We start from the raw sequence: 21,907 nt of genomic DNA, 5'->3' as shown, positions 1-21,907 counted from the left end.
ATATTGCCAGCACATCAAGGAAAGTGATCTTTCCTCTCTACTACTCAGCCCTAGTGAGATGCACCTGAAGTGCTGAGTCCAGTCCTGGGCTTCTCAGTACAGAGACATGGACTTACTGGAGTTTGGTGAAGGGACACAAAAATGATGAACAGCCAAGAGCATCTGTTGTATAAAGAAAGGCTTAGAGTATTTTGTATTTTTTTATATTTTTCAGGGACCGTTTCGTATGGCGAAGAGAAGTCTCAGAGGTTTATACCCATAAATATCTGATGCTGTGGGGTAAGAATGACAGATCGTTCTTACCTCTCCTAACAGTAAAGACACATACCCTAAAGAAAGAAAGAAACAAACAAACAAATAAAACCTTTGACCTTTCTTACAATATACCTCCGGTTGAGGCAAAGAGGTTTTTAAGACACAGTTTCTTAAAACTGTGTAAATATTTTTCTTTAAAGTGCTGGCTTTAGAAAGCCACCTTACAGGTTATTTTTGTTGCTAATGTAGTTGCTTTTCCTCTTTTCTGTCAAAAGTGTTTTTCATGCAATAGGCAAGAAACATAAATTTTTTAGCAAAAAAATTTCAAATGCTTTAATTAATCCAAAACCAGTTATTTTTTGTTGTTGTTGTCACTTTTGTGTATTTTCTTGAGAATTCACATCTGTGAGTACCAAGAATTCTTCTTTTCGTTGCCACTGGCATAGGCCTGCAGATGGAAAAATAAATAAAACACAAACCTGTTAAGACTTTGTAGTTTATTAGTCCTACTTTTAGTTGTAAACAGAAATAGACAGATAGATAATGCCGGGCAATATGCACTGGGTAGTATGTTCACAAATAAGCCTGTTCCCCTGTCCATCTGATGTTTCTGATTGATGGATGAAAGGGATTGTAGGGATAGCAAAAGAAGCAATGGGTTCAAACTTAGACGGGGGAAGTTATTTGCTGTGAGGGTGGTGAGGCACTGGAACAGGTTGCCCAAAGAAATGGTAAATGCTTCATCCCTGGCAGCGTTCAAGGCCAGGTTGGACAGAGCCTTGGGTGACATGGTTTAGTGGGAGGTGTCCCTGCCCATGGCAGGGGAGTTGGAACTAGATGATCTTAAGGTCCTTTCCAACCCTAACTATTCTATGATTCTATGAAAGATGCAAGCTGCATCACAGTTATGATGAGATAAGAGAGTGTGCTGTGATATATTCTTTATTAGCTCTTTCCCAGTTATTAGATTTCTGGGTGAGAAAAAAAAAAAAGGAAAAAAAAAAAGAAGTGAAAAGATGAAGTTAAACTTTGGCAACAGATCAATAGGTCTGGCCAACCTTTCTGCATTTTTCCCCTGAGAATGTCAAAGCACAAAAGCAAGTTTGGTAAGCATTTGTGCTTTCTGTCCTCCCTTGCAGCTCAGCCTCCCAGTGCTTGATGAGAGCTGGCACAGAACACCTGAAAAATGCTTGGGCTGTCTGTGAATTCTCTTTGAAGGTTCTTCCATGTGAAACCCCATGTGTCACCTCTCCACCCTTCACCCACAAAGTGTGGCCGGTGTCATCTGCAGCCACTGGAGCCAGGAGCGAAACTTCAAACGTCCTCAGGTGTACTGCACCAGTCACAAACAAAGCAAAACAAGGTGATATAAGCAATCCCAAAATCCTCTTTGCAGTTTGCTACTGATATTCTTCCATTTAAGTCCCTCTGATTTTTCTACATGTTTGCTGACAAGTTCACCTTCCTTGTACACCACAAATGCCAGCAAATGAAACTGCCTGCATTTGAGTTGTCAGTGGTGTTGGCATGTTTTAGACTAGCTATGGCATACACTGTTTTAATGTTGCAACATCCACAGCTTCAGGAATAAAAGCTGCTCAGAGTTAACAAAATGTTTGCTAAAACTACAGCTTTTATGTTGCTGGTGATTATTCCCTTGTTTTTATGGTTTTCTTTTTATGCTAATGCCTGTGACTGAGGAAGAAAGTTATTAATCCATGCTTAGATGCAACATGCCTAAGTTCCTCAAAGTACAATAATTATAACAGCGATAGCAATATTATTCTTCCTTTAGGAAACTAAGCGCTATTGGATTTTCACGTTTAGGTTTTATTCTATAATAAGTGTATACTTCACACAAGGTAAATAATCAAATTGCCCTTGTGGAGTGCTGCTTGTCTGCTGGGGGAAATTAAGTATTTCCTCCTGTTATACCTCTGGACATGTCATGGGTAAAGTTTAGATGAAGTTTCTGAAAAAACTAATTTACCAGGTTGAACAGCCTAAGCTTTTACACTGTAACAGCAAAATGACATGAAGGACAGTGTCCTCACTTAAATTGCCTATCATCTTTCCCCTACGTGTGTGTTTACAGCTTAAATTAACACTGCTTGGAGTTACTCAAGTTACACCACTGGGAAGTCACTAGGTCCTTAATAAAGAGGTCTGTTTTTCCAGAGCTCACATTCAAAATATTTGCTACCTCTCCTCTCTCATTAGGTGATCTCATTTCTCCTGGTTTGAAGGAATTGAGGTTTTTTCAAGGTCAAAGCAGATTTCTGTGACACATAGTATGGTAGTGAAAGCAACAGCCATCATTTGCATTTCCCAAGGGTAACAGAGCTGAACTAAGAGAGCCCACTTTCGACAAAAGCTTTGCAGGGAAAAAAGTGAAACTATGCTAGCATTCAGGTTCCCATGTCTCCCCAGACCATAAGCAGTACATAATTGATGCCTAAAAAACATCATGCACACACAAGAGGTACTGAGTAGGAGTAGGCATACAGTTACAAATTATCCAGTGAATTTTTGACAAATTCACTTCTGGAAAGGAGAAACTTGTTTTTGACTTGCCAACTTGCAGAGGCTGAAGGTGCCTATTACGAAGTACTGCAGAAAGCCTGCTGAGCAGTCAGAATTTAGATCCACTCCTTTAACCACAGTAGTTGTACTTTTACTTGACACTTCAATACAATTCCGGTAACATAGACTTTGCTCTCCTCATAAAATTGCCATCTTTTAGAATAAAAAGCAAACTAAAACCAAACACAACAACAACAAAAGTGTCTGCAATAATAGCACAAAGAAATGTTTTTAAACTGTTTGTCTTGTTGACTGTATCAACAAAACAATATTGAATCCATAATTACTAGTCTGATGCTCAGGATACTCACATTTGCTAGTTTCCAATAATACAGTTTCTATTTTATATATTCTGTCTTGTTCTATTAGTAAAATTCTAATACTTCAGTGCAAAAAGATGGTGTTATAAAAGTCCATCTACTGGAATCATTAGATGCTAAAGGTAAAATAATGATAGGATATTTGTAAGATCTATAGCTCCTATCATTATATATAAAAATACTATATATCTATATCTGTATCTATATCTATCTATCTCTATATATATATATATATAGTAGGAATGGTTCAAAGCTGTGCCCAGGCATGTACAGAATAGACATTAGGAAACATTTTTTTATTGGGAGGCTGGTCAAACCCTGGAACAGGCTTCCCAGAGGGGTGGTCAATTCCCCATGTCTGTTCATGTTGAAGAGGCCAAGGGGAGCTTCAGCTCTTGGTCCTGAAGTGTTCAGGCAGTTGGACCAGATGGGTGTTTTAGGACCCTTCAAATGTACCGTTCTGTTTTAAAGGACAGCTTTTCTTGCAGGAGGTTGTAACTGAAGAGGTGAGAAGGGGATTCTGGTGGTGGTTGCTGCCTCTCTATGCCTCTGTGAGTCCAGAGCAGAGGGTGTCAGTGCAGTCCCAGCACCCAAGGGTGGCTCTGGCATAGGCAGGCAGGCTCTGTGCTTGTGGTGGGAGGATGGGGTTTGGCACATTGCTGCATTGAGCCCTGGCAGACAGGGGGTTTGCCCTGTGGGATGGACCTCCCAGGCTTCCCTCACTCCACAGAGAGGTGTTGAAGCTCAGGGAGGGTGAACTGCTGATGCAATTTGTCATGAGCACTATACACTTTTTGTATAAATAACAGAGAAGCATCCTTCACAGCTGGTGTTACCCGTCTGCTCTCACCAAAAACTTAAATTCCATCTGTGGAAACAAAGTGGATTATGATGTTGTGTCATGTTTAAATGCTCCGGTAAAAGCCTCTTCTCAACAGAGCCTTGGTAAATGCTAGATATGGATGTGTTAGAGCAGGTCCAGAGGAGGGCACAAAAAGGATGACTGGAGCACTGTCCAAAGAAAAAAGGCTAAGAGTTGGTGTTGTTCAGCCTGGAGAACAGAAGGCTCCAGGAAGACCTTATTGCAGCCTTTCAATACTTACAGGGTCTCATAAGAAAGATAGAGATAGACTTTTTAATAGGGCCTGTAGGAACAGAACAAGGGATAATGGTTTTAACGATTCAGCCAAGATATAAGGAAGAGATTTTTTTATGATGAAGCTGTTAAGAAACTGGCACAGGTTGCCCAGAGAGGTGGTAGTTGGACATCCCTGGAAACATTCAAGGTCAGGTTGCACTGGTCTCAGCATAACTCAATCTAGTTGAAGATGTCCCTGCTTATGGAAATGGGGGTTAGACTAGATGACCTTTAAAGATTCTTTTCAACTCAAACTGCTTTATGATTCTATGCTGATGGGAAAGGTTCTTTCTCCAAAAAGTCCAGGCTCTGACTCCTGTGCGACAGATTTATTGCATTCGCAGCTGCAGTGCTGTAGTTATCACCAGACATGATGTGGGATTGGCAGGAGAAGCCAAGTCTTGTCCTTGCAGGACTGCTGCCCCTTGCCCCTGGCCTGAGCTGTGGTGGAAGGGAAATGGACTTCTTGAGAGCTGTGAGGGATTGGTTTGATTTGAGTGACCCTGCATGCTGGTGCAGCGCCAGGAACAGCCCCAGGCTGGCTTTTGGCTCGGTTTCACAAGTGTACGTACTGGTGCCAGCAGCCTTTGAGTTTCATCGGCTGGAGCCAAACTCTTCTCTGTCCCCAAAGGCAACTCCCTGCCCTGGGTGTAGAGACAGCTACTGTGGTACTGTAGAGACAGGAGGACAAGGCAACTTGAAAAGATCTATTTTTGAGAACAACAAACTATGTATTGCTACCTAATCCTGTATTAATGTATTTCTACCTCTATGGTGCTTACTTGCTACCCATGATCTCTGCCATTTCTGGTCTAGCCAGCACTGAGGTTGAAGCTGTGGAGCACAGAACAGAGGCAAGCCAGCACAGGGGACCTGCATAGCAGCTAAATTGGGCTGCCCAGATGAAAACGTGGGGAATCCCATGGCTAGTGTTAAAGAACTGTTTGGGGAGAAAGTGTGTCAGAGTAGGGTGAAGCTGTGGATGGAGCAAGAGCAGCCTCCTGGACACATGCAGGGCTGTGGGTGCAGTGCCGTTTTGGTGGGTATGGACCAGCATTGTCTGTCTGGTGTCTGCATCAGCCTCTGGCTCACCTGGTGTGGAACTGGTAGCTGCAGATGTCTGGGTGCTGTTCTCCACCTCTGCGGCACCTTCCGCTGACTGAGCACCAGGTTGTTGTTTTCATTTGCAGTTTCCCCTCATCCTGGGGCCCAGAGAAGATGCAACGGGGGCTCTCTCTCTTTTGCCAGCACTTTCTGTAAACATCTTTAGGAGGTTGGGGTAGTCTCTCTTAAAAAAGGGGTTGTAGTAGAAGAACAGCTACAAAATGAGAAGGAGAGGAGTTAGTTGCCATCATTGAAAGACAGAGGTCCGATAAATAAACATCTGCATCAGAAAAGACAAACAGGGGTATTAAAAAGGACTTTCTGGGGCATTTTAAACATCAAATTTTGGCTGAAGTAAAGATTAAGGTAGAATTTTGTTAAGTAATAGCCCCTTGTCTTTTCAGCATTTAGGAGCAGAGAAGTGTAGGGTTTTCAAAAGCCCAAAACCCAATGGAGAAACCCAAACACCACTAATTTTCAGACATCTTAGTGTGGAATGGACATGTTGGGAATAATGCTGATGATATCATGTTTCTTGTCAGCATCCAGCAGATGCCACAAGATTACTTAAATGGCTGGTGCAAGCACAAAACCAGCATGATATGATGGGACTATCTTTATATTTCACAGATTTAAAGGAACAGAAATAACCAAAATATCTTTACGCATAATTTCTGCTCTTCTGAATTTCTGCTTTGAGAATTCTTGAAAATGACACGAGACGAAATCAGACATTTTCTCCCATCCCCATCTCTTCCCTTTTCAAGGCTTATTTTATCTGAATGTGAAACTCTCTCCCCACAATTTTCCAAGGGTACTTTAGTGTGTAAACAGACATACCTTGCCCAGGCCAGACCCTGCTTCTGCTAACTCTTGCAGCTCCTCAATGGAGGTGGTTATGAGAGAATCCCCTTCCATTTTGTAGAAGCCATGGAGATTAAGTTGGAGAATGAAGCCTCTCATGGACTTGGTTTCAAAAATCTTCTGAGGTCCACTCCTTCCCAGCACTTCCTTTCTGAAGAGGTTTTCTGCAATAACAATGCAGTTTCCATCATCAGCCCACCAGACTGATTTGAAATGATGGCTTCCAACTGTCTTCCAGAGCTTCATGAAGAAAGAGCGGGCTGAAGAAGGGTTGGTTTTAGCAGAGATCTCTGATAAACAAGATTGCATGATGGGGATCCAGGATTTATCAGGCAAAACTCAAAGGTCATTTTCTCCTGTGAGAGGTCTTGTGCCAGCACCTGAAGGTGCTCCCGTATCACCTCCTGGATGGTTGTTAAAAGCTGAAGCCTCCCACCAAGCTGGCTCCTCCCAGTCAGAAGACAAGGATGTTTCTAGCGAAGACATTTCCATTGCGACTTGTTTTTTTCACAGCTTGGCTGCAATTTCAAGCCAGGGCTCTTTCCCTGATCAGGCTCAGTCCTGCCAGTCAGTCCTGCCAGTCAGCAGGATGAAGGGCTGTGGTTTCAGCTCCCTTAAAATTTCACCAGCGTCACCGTGATGCCCGTGCTGCAGATGACATCACAGTGTGGCACCCACCTCCTGACAACAGGAAGTGGAAGAAAGAAGAAATAGCTAGAAAGCTGCGTTTCCTTTTCATAGGGAGAGCTGTTTTGGGCCAAGAAGCGACTCCAATTGCATTTGATCTGTCCTGCTAGGGTAGTGCTGCTTCCAACTGACCCTGGGAGCTGGTCCCCAAGGACGGATGGGGACCCTGGGCCAGACAAAAGGGTCAAAGTGGCCATAAAAAAGTGCCTTACTGCAAGGAGGCAGTCTTGAAGGGCAAAGGAGTCCAGGATGGCTGGACATTCTTCAAGAAGGAAATGCTAAAAGTTCAGGAGGAACCTGTCCACATATGCTGAAAAACAAGCCAGAGGGGAAGAAGACAGGTCTGGCTGAACAGAGAATACTTGGCTCAAAGTCAGGAGAGTTTATGATCTCTGGAAGAAGGGGCAGAAAACTCAGAAAGACTGCAGGAACACTGCGAGGTTATGCAGGGAGAAAACTAGAAGCACCAAAGCCCAACTAGTACTTAATCTGGCTACTGCTGTAAAAGACAATAAAAATGTTTCTAAAAATATATTGACAACAAAAGGAGGGCTAAGATTAATCTTCATCCTTTGCTGTTTGTGGGTGGAAGAATAGCGACAATGAGAAAAAGGCTGAGGCACTTAATGCCTTTTTTCACCTCAGTCTTTAATAGTAAGACTGTTGTTCTTGGGGTACCCAGTCCTTTGAGCTGGAAGGTCAGGGAGGGGACCAGAATGAAGCCCCTGTAATCCAAGGGGAAATAGTCAGTTACCTGCTACACCACTTAGACACAAGTCTTATGGAAGCACACAGGATCCACCAAAAGGTGCTGAGAGAACAGCTGTGTGGTTCTGAGTTACCAGCTGTTTGTTTTTTTTTTTTACATGCCCATGGATCAGCCACCTCCTTATGCACCTCCTAAAGATAAGAACAACCAGCAGGACCAGCTGAGGGACCTGTTGGAAGTGCTCTCATCATGGAGACCACAGCATTCCAGGAGAAACCAGGGATTTTCAAGTTTTACAACTAAGAGGCCAGACTTTGAACAGCCATTATCTGCGATCAAGCCTCTTTAAGGCGTGTCAGCTTGGATACTAACTGTAAGGATGTTAAGAAAGTGATATCTCCCTTACGTTACAATTCTGACATTTAACAATTTTTTCTCCCAAATAAACATATAAAGGCAAAATGTTGACATTTCTGGGAAAAGCATTATAAAACATTTCCTTTAAACATTACTGGAATGATTTAATATCCCATCAAACCTTATAAAACTTAAAGGTTATAACTGATTTTTTTGGGAAAAAAAATAATTGCACTTTTTTGACAGCATCTTACTAAAATAAATATATTTCTGTTAAAAATTTGAGGATCAGCATTTTTGATACAGAAATATTGTCATACTCTTTTCAATCAGGAGACTCAATTCTTGAATTTTGAAAATCTTAGACAATATCTTTTTCAATAACTGAAACTTAACTAAACAAAAACAAATGTGTATTCTCCTTCAGCACCTGAAATTATATTTTTAATCAGTATACACTGCATGTTATTTAGGCTATCCCTTTTCAATTCTCTTTTTGGCTGCTCAGAAAAAAAAAAAAAAGGTGTTTTCTGTGTGGTTTCTCACTGAGCAGCAACTGTCTCCTTAATTTAAAGATTCTGGGACACAATCAGTTCTCTGAACGTTCTTAGTATCAAAAGAGCAAAATAAATCAAAACTGATATAACAAAGCAAGTAATAAAACCAACTAAGCACAAAACACCAAGATAACATATGCCATCTTTCAAGATCATTGGTTTGTTTTTTAATAACAATTCATTTTGGGTCTTTTTTATTTTTTTTTTAATTTTATTTATTTATTACGTTCCTCCCTATTCCGCAAAGCATCTACTCTTATGGGCAATTTTTAGCATGTGCTCAAGTCCCATGTGCTTCAACAATAGTTCAGATTATGCTTAAAATCAAAATTTATGTGAATAAGAATGAAATACCGAAATATGGACTGATTAAGGGCCATAGCTCCTTTACCTAGATACAGATTGTCAGAAAATCAACAGAGTGCATTTTAAAATTACCTTTACATTTGTGGAAATTATTCTTTGAGGAGATGTGCCTATATACACACACATGCAGACACACAGAGATATTTATATATTTGAGTATGCATATGCACCTAGAAGAGGAAATTGGCATTTATCCATATGTAGGCTAGAAAATTGATTTAATTTTATATCTGAGAGTTTCCTATTCATTTTATTTACCATTCTTGTGGTTTCAACAAGAAGCTGGAAATAAAGAGCAGTACTATCCTGGAATGGTGCAATAATAGAAGCTGGTATATAGGTATGCAATCTACTGTTCCTATCTTTCACTTTTTCAGATGTGAGCTAAGGAAATTGTGGAGTTTCTCTTTCCTCACATATAACAGCATCCTAGTTGCTGAGACTTGTTTATTGGCATGATCAAAACAAAATAACTGCTACTTGCTACTCAATTTTCCATCTGTGATTGGATTCTTTTCCAATATGTAAAAAACTGGGTTTTTCAACAAACTGAGTTGCCTGACAGAACGGACAGTATAGAAGAGAAGAATAGACTCAGGACTGAGTAAAAGGGATGCAGTCTCAATTAGTTTACCTCAAGAAGAAAATTAGAACAAGATGAAAGAAAATTTGTCAGGAATACTGTATATTAGCAGAAATCCTCTCATAGAAATCTTTTGCCTGGAAGTGTTATCAGCACATTTATTGTCCACACCACATTTTTCCTCATTTCTTTGACTTTTCTGCTAAAGAAAGTGGGTGTCCAGTAAAGTTATTTGTAAATGAGAAATAAAAATTACACAAACCACATTATAATGCAGCAGAACATCATATTTGGATTCACTGAGCAAGTATTTGGCTGCAACACTCATTTGTTTTTTTCAACTCATCAAGTTGACTTACTCAGAAGTTTCTCTGATGAGCATAGGTGGTCAAAAGTGTGAAGAAAAGTCTTGGAAAAAAGGATGAAAACTGAAATAAACTGAAGTCTAGCTTTTTAAACACTACCTGCAAATTCTAAGTGTAATATCGACTGTCAGAGCACTTGAGGCATCCATTATTCACAAAGCTATGTTCAAGGAAGTTATGCATATAGTTTACTTTGACATCTCTTTATCATTCATGCTTTTTCAAAATACTGCAGTAATACTGGGATGTTGATGTCTTGGATTTTTCTGCTTTTGGGGGTTTTGATGGTTTTTCTTCCCAGACTTTAAATAGTACAATGAGTGGGCCAGAAAGTTGGATTTCTTCTTGTATTTTGAGATTACTTCTTTCCTGCAGCTTCCAGGTGAACCAGCTCTTTCTTGGCAGCTTTCATTCTGCTCTTATTTCTGGCATATTTTGTTTAAAAGACAGGGAACTGCTGACCTGCATGGCACAATCATGATTTTCCCTGGGGTTAAACAGGGAAGTAACACGTCTGTCACTACAAACTTCCACATTTAAACAGAAAAGTAAATAAATGAAACAATGTTAGAATGGACCTTCTGAGTACCTTAAACTTAGGTGATCAGACTTAATGGTGATCTATAGAGTAGGTTTGCCTTCTTTGAAGTATTAGAGCAGCTACAGACAGCAACATGAGGAAGAGTCAGGCTGCTTCGTGGAGACATGGCCATCTATTTAGAAAGAACCATCATAAAAGATCACTGATAAATCAGCCTGAGATTTTCAGTGACCACAGAGTTAGGCACAGGGCATAATTTGAACATCACAGAAAACACAGTGATTTCCTAGCATTCCTCTCTGTAAGGCTGTAGTAGGACCTGACACATTCTTAGCAATCTCTCCAGAGAATAAGACTGCTTCAACTGAAGAAAATATGTTGATTATGAAAAAAAGCTAAGCTAAAAAAGGGATGGGCAGAGCTTTCTCACAATGTTCAAAACAAATCCAGAGAGAACCTGCATTTATTTTGCAGATGGAACTAAAGTATCAGTAATATTATGTTAATCACTGTCAGGGTTAAAATAATGCTGTCATCATAAATACATTTGAAGGCTGCAGAAACAAGCACAAAACCCCCTGCCTTGGAACAGCAGGAACTAATACGCTGTGGGAGATTTCTGTCCACTTTCTTTTTGCATGTACAGAGAGGATGCTGTCTATTCTGTAGGGTAGATAATGTCTCTCTTCAAACGCAGAGAATTTGACAGTCATACTAGGAAGTCTGGAAATTTTAACAATCTCCATAGGATTTCCTAATAGTTTGTTATCCTACTGTGCTCTTTCCCAAAGCATTGCACAGATTCAGCAATCATTTAATGGACCATGTTAACCACAGGAAAGAATGGCAAGATATTTGAATCAAAATAACTTCCTAGTAAATTATTTTGTAATGGGTAGTTCCACATGACTGCTGGCCTTTTAGCAGTGGCTTTACCCATTAAGCTGAAAGGACTTTCATTATCAGAGTAATATGTTTGGACTCATGATTCATTTCTTTATCAAAAAGTCCACAAATAGCTCAAATCATAAAAACGTATGTATTTTTAAATGGTGCCAAAAATCTCAAATCTGGGATTTGGAAATCATGTTCTTAAACTTTTGCTAAAATATTTAATGGATCCTTCAAATATACTGCATAAGAACTCTGCCACTGGCAGATGAATAAACTGAGTGGCTTTTTAATATTCTTTTAGAGTCTGTAAGACTGACTATCCAGGTGAAAGGATTAAAGAAAAGACAATTAACACAATAGAAAACTGAGTACCGCTATGAAAGTATTTCTGTAGGAACATTATGTGCTTCTGCTAGACCTCTTTATAGATCTCTGTATTTTGCTTCTTATGAATTTAATCAAAATCTTGGAGTGAGAAAATGCTCAAGCTTGCAGACAGGCATGTATTAAAAATCATTTATCACTAGAATGAGTTATGCATTCCTGCAGACTGTTCTTTCAGCCCCAGAAGTTATGAAACCTGTCCAAACTTAAATTAGAAGGTGCATGGGCTTGAGTGGTACACCACAAACACGTGACATGGTTTTGGGGTTTTTTTTTTTGCAACTACCTGCTCTGACTTCCATCTACCTAAATAGGCGTTAGGTCCGACAGAAAAAGTGCACAAAAAGCTATCCAAACCTGCATTTTCATGCACAGTTGACCTCTTTTCAGCTTTTCTCAAAATACTGTGCATATGTTTCATAACAGGCGATTTCACAACATGTACAAGTTTGTCATTTTCATGTAGAATTAAGATTGTATGACATTAGATAACAAAGTAATATTGTTGGTCTGTGTGAGAAAGGAAAGTTTGAAAATGATTGCAATCTTTTTTGACAAAAATGAGTATTTTTTAATCTTGTGCAGTAATCTAACTTTCATACAGTACGACTACTTCAACAAAACTGTGGACTTGGCACTTTTGAAGGTAATAAAGTATTTGTTCATATTGCCTGTGAAATGAGAAATTTATCAGTTTTTCACATAATCACTTCTCTTTCTCATGGTTATAACTTTGTTGTGCTCACCTGCATATTCTCTTCCTTGTTCAGGTTCCTTGTCTCTCTAAAAAGTCCACTTTTGTTAAGATATGTATGGGGACTCAAGATGATTTATACACGACCAGTTACTCTTTTTTTTTTCTGTATCCCTGTACTGGTCTCTTTAAAATACTTAAGACTGGAGCAGAGACTATTCTTTTTATCTGAAACTTTGTGTATTCAAATTTTTATAAATAGTATCTTTGGATAAAATTATAGAAAATTTTAATTTTGAGATTAAAAATGGTCTTCCTACAAGAATAAACCCACAACAGTTTAGTCCAATACATGGAAAATTACACTGCATAAAATGAAATTTTCCTGGTTTCAGTTTTGCCTCCACTTACCCTATTTTCTCTCCACGACAAAACAGAAAAAAAATAGGGGAAACAAACAGCAAAAACTGAAATTAAGCTCAGGTGTTTTTTTTTAATTGCCACAGAGTGAATGGGAAGGAAATATCTATTCTGCATGTGTTTGGCTTGAGATGGGGAAAGAACAAGAAGGACAGAATGAAGGATAACTCATTGTATATAGAATGAACCTTTTGCTTGTAACTAAGTGACCTGGACCCCAGGTGGACTCTATAACAATGATAATGAAGAGAAATCTTCAGTTGATGTTTAGGGAAAACAGAAACAACTAAGGAGCTGGCAAATGGACAACAAAGCTGGCCAACTCCAAAGTTCAGCCAACCAAAGGACAAAGTGACGAAGAGGAAGATGATGAGGAAATGACCACCAAGGGTCCCAAAGACGACTATCGCATTATTGTGCTCATGTGGGAAGAATTTTCTAGAAGAATGATGTGATGTATAAATAGTTTTATGGATATGCATGTAGTGTAATGAATATGTATGTTTGATGACTATATAATCATGACCTGTTTGGTGCTTGAGCGAGACACACTTGGAGAAGCTATGCCAGGTGTCTCCTGGTGCCTCAGTAAAGGATACCTGATTGTCAACTTAAACTTTGTTGGCGAATTCTTAGAATTTTTCTATGAAACAGCCTGAGTTTCTATACAAAATTCTTCCTAATGCTGAGATTGAACTATAATGTTGCAATAGCACATGTATATCTCTCACATCCTTTTAACTATTTTGCAGTGTTATAAAAGTTTTGGTGTTTCATATATTCAAGGATGTACAGTGTTCAGACATGATGAATATATCAAGAATTAAATAATTGTGAACATGAATGAAATCCTGTGTGCATTGTTAAGTTCCACTAGAATTTTGGTGTGCTTTATCATGTATGTGCTTATAAAATGCATGTGCTGACCTTCTCAACAGTTTTCTTTATTATGGAATGTCCCACATATTGCTTAGTAAATATGTAGTACATATTTCAGGATTAGGAGCAATGAACTGTCTTTTTCCATACCTATAGTGCATAGGACAAAGAGGAAGTGGAACTCAAATGGAGTACCATTCAGGTTAAATATAAGAACACTGTATATGCGAATGTATGTAAGAATACTGTAGTTACTTTTGAAAGATAAGGACAAGGAAGTAGTGCAGCTGACTGTTTGAAATATGAAAGAGTTGTAACTTGTTTCTTTATGAATATTATGAAAGAGAAAAGGTAGATGCTGCCAGGGTACAGATTAACTCACTTATTGATATCCTTCTCAGCCCCAAAACTCAATGAAAAACTATGGAAAACAAGTATTTGCAAAATAAATCAATTACCTGACTATAAATATTCCCACAGTCTCCATTATCCACCCAGCTCTTAATATTTTCTGTTTTCTGACATTTGCAATGGTGGGAGGGAGAGAATACAGTCATTTGTGGTTTCAATAAAGATCTCAGTAAAAGGGAAGAAAAATCTGTCATTTTCTCCATTTTAGTATTGTACTTGCCTATTTAGCTTTTACTGGTAATATTTATCGATACCAGGAATCATGCACTAAAATTAGAAACTCTTGTTCTTATTCATCTATAAAATGTATTAAATAGGATATTGGCTTGAGAAATCTATATTGTCTTAAATTGGCTTGAGAAATCTATATTCACTGTCTCTGAGTGCCTGATTTCCATTTCCATTTTAGATGCAACAGGCTATTTTTCAACTAATACTTTTTGTTATGCACTTTCCTAAAAAGAATTAACAGCTCCTTTACAAATAAGAAAAAGACACACTGGTTTCAGTCACTTCCTTCTCAATGTCTCCTTTCCGCTCCCATCTGCATGCCCATCACATAGAAACATGGAACAAAATCTTTTCCCAGCGCTCATCGAACGTAATAGGGAATGTTGGACAAATTTCTTGCCACCTCTGAGTGGTGAGGTAATGGCCTCACGTTAATAACTAAAGTAACATAAATGATGTGAAACAGTGACATAAAATTCTTTAAAGGTATGTGAAAAATAACACAAATATCTGAAAAAAACACAAGAGTAATAGGAAAGCAAACTGAATGTCAGAGCACTTAAAACCCCGGAGTTTTTCCAGACAGCCAAGGACACGGTTTTATCATAAAATCTCTAGAACTAATCAATGTGAAAGTGTCTTCTGGATTTACCTGTCTAGCCTTTTCCTGAGGGAAGGGAGAATAGGAGGGAGAGCCAGTTAGGAAAATCTGGGAGGTCACAATGGTAATGAGGATTACCAGGTGAGAAAAATGTGGAGAAACAGGCAGGGAGAATTTAGGGATGTCATCTGCCATATTTCTTATGTTTCTGAAGGGAGTTTATTGTAAAATTTCCCACCATTTCACTTTCATAGTGTCATAGGATACTTCACTCTGGAGGCAGTCTTTTGGGTTCTCTAGTCCAACTTCCTGCCTAAACCAGGCTCAGACACAGTGTTAGACCAGGAATTCTCACCAAGTCAAGGAATAAAAAGAGGGGTGTATGTGAAGCTGCCACCTTTCTAGCAAAGGTACTTTTACTTACTTCTATTTAAGTCTTTCTTAATAAACCAAACAAGCCCAGAAGCAGATTTGGGATATCTTCAGGGAGAAAATCTGTGTTTCCCCTTTACTGACATTCTTCAGCTGTTTTGACACATATCTCAAGACACTGTGAGTGTCCAAAGATGCCTTTTCTCAAATAGTTGCATTAATATTTGTCTTACTTGATCATTTGCTCCAAGAAGAATTCTGAGGTAAGCCCTTTGATAAGCTTTTTCAGTTTAGTTAGATATGGCAAGTCTGCAAACACATATTCTGGGAAAAGAGGAAAGAAAAAGAATAATGTTGCAGCAGAGGAGCACAGGACAGAAATTGTGACCTACTTAATAGCTGACAAAATTTTCAGTGAGATAATAGTTTAAATTGCTTACTGAGAAAGGGATTGTTATTTCACTGAAAACTTTTATTGAAAAGATTATGTGTTCTCAAAGTTAATTTTCACTAATTCTTTTTGCATTTCCATTGCAATTTTCTTCACATCCTTTCTTCTCTCAAAAGACAAAACTTTCTTTGCCAAAATTGGTGTCATCATCTCTATAGGGATTTCTGTTCTATGCTGTTTTAAAGGAGGAATTCAAACATCACAAGTTAGAAGAAGGGCTGTCTGTACAGCACTTGGCAGCCGAATCACACCAAGCAGAACTAGCCATCTTGACTAAAAGTCAAAGTAGCTACATTTTCAGAGGATTTTAAAAAGTATTCAATGAACAAAGCTCCAGATAAAGGGGTCCTTACCAAAGAACTGCAACAAATGTCATTTCCCCATTTTGGCTTTTGTGTATGCTGGCTTTGGTACTGTTCCTCCAGAGGTACAGCCTGCACATGAGAGATGAGTGAATTACATATAATTTTGCACAGCAAAATAAAGGTCAGATTGCAGCAAACAAGCCTAGCAACCCTTGCCTGAGTATAGAGTGAGATAACAAAGTAATAAAAACACCAACATAATTTGTATCAACTATTGGCCTACAGAATCCCTGAGGACTCTAAATATGCTGAAATACTGTGCTTTCTGAGTTGTGTCAAAGCCATTGCTATTCTCCGCCTGTTTCTGTTACATACCTAGATCAAACTTTGTGCAGATATATTTACCTGTGGCCATGCAGACATAACTGGGTAGCACCAGGGTTAGTTTAGTGTCCCAGAATAAATTATCCTCTGAGAAGAGCACGGTGCCACACTGCTCTGAGTGCACGCTGCCACAAAGGTACTGTATTCCACTGAGAGACATGTGGAGCATAATTGCGTCAGGCCTTGAAGTGAGGGGATGCAAAGTGGAGGGAGATGTGATGCTTGATTCCTCCCCTCTGCTGAAGACATATTCCAAGAAAAAAAAATCAGGCAAAAAAAAAGTAAGTACCACTGATGATGCCACTATTAAATCTCACTTCCATGAAGCAGCAATCCAGCAGACAGACCTCCAGGATGATCCTTCTCAGTATCAGCTGCTTTCACTAATATTGTGCTGTTTTTTAACACTTCCCCTTGAGGATTTTAACACAGCCTCTTAAGGATTCCTGTAGGCCTTACAACTGCTTCCTCATCCTTTCTAGAAACATACAACTTCAAAAAATCATAAAATGAAAGAGTGATTGTTTCATGGTGATTTTGGCCTCTATTTCAGTTCAGTAACTGTCACAAAAATAACTCCCTAAAAATGATTGTATGTGACAGCTTCCATATTTGTTCTACTTCAATGTTCTTTCATATCTAATTTGCTCAATTTAAAAACTGGAAGATTCATTTTCCTGCTGCTAGTCAGCAAGCCCAGCCAAGGACCTGAAAAATCAAGCTGAGATCTTTTTGCCTCTTAAGTTGTCTGCTGCTGCAAACTTGACAGCTTGAACTCAACTGACAATTCTGTTGGTGATGTGTAAGATGTGGTGACACCCAGCTCATTAGTCTGTTCTTCTGGTAAGATTTTCTCTACTAGCAAATTGGAGAGATTGGCAGCTATGAAAATGCAGTGTTTTTTCTGTTTATTCTAAACCAACAGTTTCCAACAGCAGTTTCCTGTGTGCTTTTTTGGTAATGAGTGCATGTTGACTGGAAAGTATCTTTTTAGTTTGAGGGTTTAGAGGTAAGCAAACCAATGCAGAAGCATGAGTTATGTGAAAATACTGACGATATCATTGTGCTTGCAGTGTTCTGGTATCATGGCTTTTGAAGTCAGATGGCTTCCACTCATTCATACCCCACATTCCTGTTGTTTCACTGTTCATGCTGGATGCTCCAGCTCCTTCTGAAGTAGCCCAGCATGGGCACTGGTACTAAATGATCTCCCTGTAACCATTGTAAAAAGATGTGTAATTTCCATCAGTTATGACCAACAGTGGGTCATTTGACACTTTTTTTTTTTTTGCCGTCTCAGGCTGTGTACACATTATGATTATTTTTTTGTCATTTCGGACATGGCTATGAAATTGTTTATGATTGGGAGGCTGAGAATTATAAAATGGTAGAATATGCAAAATGTGTGGTTTTTGACGGTTATCCTCTAGTTCTGGAGAGTACTTTCTGGTGTGCTGGCTGTAGAGTTGAAGTGGACATTCACGGAAAATTTGTGGGTTGGTTATTCCTTATGGAGAAGCCATTTTGTGTTCCAAAAGCTTAAAAGCACAAAGAAGGAAGACTAACAGAGCAATAAACCTAGAAAAGAAGCTGAGCTCCTAAAACAGCATACTTTTGCTGCTGATCCAGGGTTCCCAAAATAAATGGATTTCGCTGGTAGTAGTGAGATGTACTGAGAATTCACCCCTGGAAGGACCTGGGCACTAGCAGTAACTCTGAGGTCTGTGTAAAGAGTGGGTTTAGGCACATCTTTGAAAATGTAGCATATTTTCTGCCTAAATATGGGATTTAATCATTGAGAGTAATTCATGGAGTAAAACTTTTCTGCTCTGTATTATTTTGTACATTTTCCTTTAGTACATCTAGTTACAAAGATAATTTTTATGCCTCTGATAAATGAGAAAAAAATATAGGATAAATATAAATCTTAATATGACCTTACAGAAGGAGGAAAGAGAGCAAAACAGAACATCTATTTATGCCATCATTGTGTCTTGATTTAGCTTTTCCCCCATTACAAATCTGTAGACTCTGTTGGAGTAAACAAATGTAATTCTTTTACACTGTTATAAAAGACCTGGTTACCTCATTTGAGATTTGTCTCATTAATTTTCTTTTTCAATTTAGCCTTTCCCTTATATCTTGCTGCTGAGTGGGGAAAAGGTTATAAAAATCATTAACAGTCTACTGTATCCATTGAAATAAACAACTGTATAAACAGTTCTTTACACAGTTGTATAAAACTGTTTATACAGCCTTTTAGGTGATTGTATAAGCAATTTCAATAAAATTAAAGAAAGTACATATTCTAACAGAGAAGTGCGTAAATCACAGGTGACATCAGATACTTCTGAATGATTTATCTCATGCCTCTATTTATGATTTTTATATTTCCCTTTGCTTGCCTTGAATAAAATTAATTTCCTAGAAGATTAAGAAAGCATATCCTTGTCTCTGTTTAGCGTGCTCCAAAATGTTCACAAAAATTAATATATTAATATACAAAATTGATCTGTTAATATACAAAAATCATAAATACAGGCAATGTCTCTGTTAAATAAAGTGTGCAGGAAATACGAGATCCCTTTTGTGTGATTATATTATTTGCAAAAGGTCAAGAGGGTCCAGCATTCTTCAGGCCTGTAAATTATTAATGTACCTTGTATCTCATTAGCTGTATATTATGGAAATTTACCTAAGGTTCTACATCTAGTTTCATTAAAATAGCAAATGGTTAAAAGAGAGGGAGAAACTTTACTCTGTCTTTGCAATGAAACTGGGTTTGTAAGAATGGGAGAAGCTTAGAGTTTTACCATTTCTTTGACTGCAATTTAAAAGATCCATATGACATGCAGTCTGATGAATAATTCATGTTTCATTTATTAGCCTGGTAACCCTATTGCTTGCCTCATAAGAAATGAAGATAATACCCTTTTTTTCTTTTTCATAAGGCACTGGAGAACTACGTGCATGTGCACACATGTTGGGGAGGTGGTTTGTGTCCATGTATTTCAGTATGTGCATACTCAGATTAAAATTGAATACAATACATACACAAAACTACATTATGGACAGAAAAGCTCACACATACATCAGCAATGAGGACCACAATGCTGAAGCCCATCAGTACAGGACAGGTTTTCTCAGACGCTGGCATTTTCACACAGGCACTAAAGAGCAGTTAAGCCCCAGATCATCCTGCCCGAAGCACAAAAGCCACCTACTTATCCTTGCTCACTCTAGCATAAATACGGGAATAAACCAAACATGTCCCTTCCTGAGAGACAATGGATGGAAAAGAAATGGAAGACAGATATTGCTTAGCCCTTCCTTGGATTCTTTGCACTAAGACTGTGACCATGAGGCAAAAAAACAATTTTTACAGGAGCAAATTTTCCTGAAAGTTCTCTAAATACTGAAAACTGTACAAAAATAGTCCTGAGCTGAGACACAAGCCAGTTTCCTTTCATGGACACAGCGGACAGCCTGGTCATTATTTTTGTATCAAAAATAACAATCTGTCAGAAGTAAATACTTTTGTTGAAATAATTCAATGGTAGCAAATTTCTGTTTTGCAAGAAAAATGGAAAAGAGCAAATATGATTGAACAGGATGTTTTGAACGTTTTTGTTTCATGTGACTTTATGCAGTTGGAAAGAATCAGGAAGCAATATTTCAATATTACTTAAAAATTTTAATTAAATTAATTTTTTTCCCTCCTAGTATTATTTAATTTTATAGGAAATTTCTCAACCTTCCAACTTTTTAGTCATTTTTACCGTTTGCAAGCTGATGACAAGTATTGAACCCATTCCATGAATAAGCCTTCATTTTACTACATAGATATATATCTACAGTTAAGATTCTTAATGTGGTCTGCCCTAGTATCTACAAAGGCAATTGAACACAGATCCTGGGATACTCTCCTGCTATGGACTAACATAAGGGGTTGCACACTCCACTCAGCATAGCTATAAGGCAGGCAGAAAGAGAATGACCCAAACCAGTTAGCCAGGTATGCTCAGTAGAACAACTTTTCACACCTCTGTGAGTCAGCATGACCATGCTGCACCCCCAGAACAACATTAGCTGGTAGCCTGGGGAAAACCTGCTCTTGAATCTCTTCTTGCAAATGAACTGTTTCATTATTATAGTCACAAAGACAAACTAAAATAAAAAGCTATATTCAAAGCAGTCAAAAATAACCCTTAAGGAAAAAAAAATCCATTATTCTTTTAAAATGAATGTTAAAGCCTGCATGTTTAAGAAAAAGAAGATTTATTTTACAGGAACAATTGGCCAGGCAGCTTTCACCTCCAAATGCAGTAATCACAATAATTATTGAGGAGCACAGAAATTGCTTTCTTGTGTCAGCAATAATGCCACCATTAATGCCCTTTCACAAGCCTTGAATATACTGTGACATCTATATTTTGTCACATGACACAGGCATTGTACACAACTATCATCTCGTGTTGTTGTATTCTGTATCATTGACCCTAAAAACGTATCAAACTCTTCCTGGGTAAAAAGTTCAAAAGCTGAAGACAGATTACTGTAGCAGGAGTGACACTGATGAGCATTAAGTGTCCTAACGTGATTTTTCAGTAAAGATGCTCCAGTTCCCACATCTCTCTTGTAAAACACACATTCTGATTAGTAGAGCTGGGATCAGCTGCCAATACATCTGGCTTACACCCTGCAAACCCCTGGGAAAAGCTTAAGACTTTGCACAACTACCAGAAGCTCTTGTTCTTTGTGACTGGGAAAGCTCCAAACATTAAGCTGAATACATACTTCAATCCAGTTTTATGGGTGCACTTATCTCATTGGATCCCCTGCAAGATACCCTCTGCCAAACCACTCAATGTTTTAACACTGTTTCTTGCAGCCTGTTCCTCAGGCAGCCTGAAGTTTTATCTGGTTCTCTCTATAGCTGAACTCTCTGCAGGTGGACCCCAATCAATTTCAAGTCAATCTGCTAAAGTACTGATAATAGCAGAAAGAAGGTGCTGGCTTTCAGTTAGCTCTCACTTCTAGCTGAAACTTAAGCAGCCCTGTGCCCTTTCCCTAAACCATACAATCTAAGCACAACTACTTTAGACTCTCTGTGTCAGACAAGACAAACTCTGACAGCTGGCTAGTGCGGGGTACAAGATTATACCGTGTTCACCCCTGTGCTGGGGAATGTGGAGATGGTCTTCACCACTGCCCTGACCTGAGTGATAAACCTTTAGTCTGTACTTCAGCTCATATTTATTTGCTTCATTGTTGTTTAGATGCTTTTTTCTGTTTGAGGAAATCAGGTGCGTTTGAAGGGTTAGCAAATTTTTTAAGACAGCAGAGCCAAATTTATTTGGACACATGTAAGATCAATGGGAACCTCAAGTGTAAGCGTCATGGATGCTACAGCAGAATTTGAAAATAAAATTTTTAGGAAAATTTCACATTA

General features: G+C 38.6%; 1 protein-coding gene across 1 annotated transcript; it reads right to left on the bottom strand.

Moving 5' to 3' along the window:
- Positions 1 to 573: 573 nt before the first annotated feature.
- Positions 574 to 6,811, bottom strand: LOC130599791 (heat shock transcription factor, Y-linked-like). Its single transcript, XM_057410559.1, has 3 exons — positions 6,241 to 6,811; positions 5,389 to 5,614; positions 574 to 703 (listed from the first exon to the last, which is right to left on the bottom strand). Exons 1-2 carry the CDS (start codon positions 6,571 to 6,573, stop codon positions 5,477 to 5,479), a joined length of 471 nt encoding a protein of 156 aa, XP_057266542.1. The 5' UTR covers positions 6,574 to 6,811; the 3' UTR covers positions 574 to 703; positions 5,389 to 5,476.
- Between the last annotated feature and the right edge of the window lie 15,096 nt (positions 6,812 to 21,907).

This window comes from Pezoporus wallicus, unplaced genomic scaffold, assembly GCF_028554395.1.
Source record: "Pezoporus wallicus isolate ANWC-B61680 ecotype Strahan unplaced genomic scaffold, APGP_CSIRO_Pwel_v1 contig_7613, whole genome shotgun sequence".
Lineage (NCBI taxonomy): Eukaryota > Metazoa > Chordata > Aves > Psittaciformes > Psittacidae > Pezoporus > Pezoporus wallicus.
The sequence above is the reverse complement of the archived record's forward strand: the minus strand, read 5'-3'. Positions and strand labels throughout refer to the sequence as shown.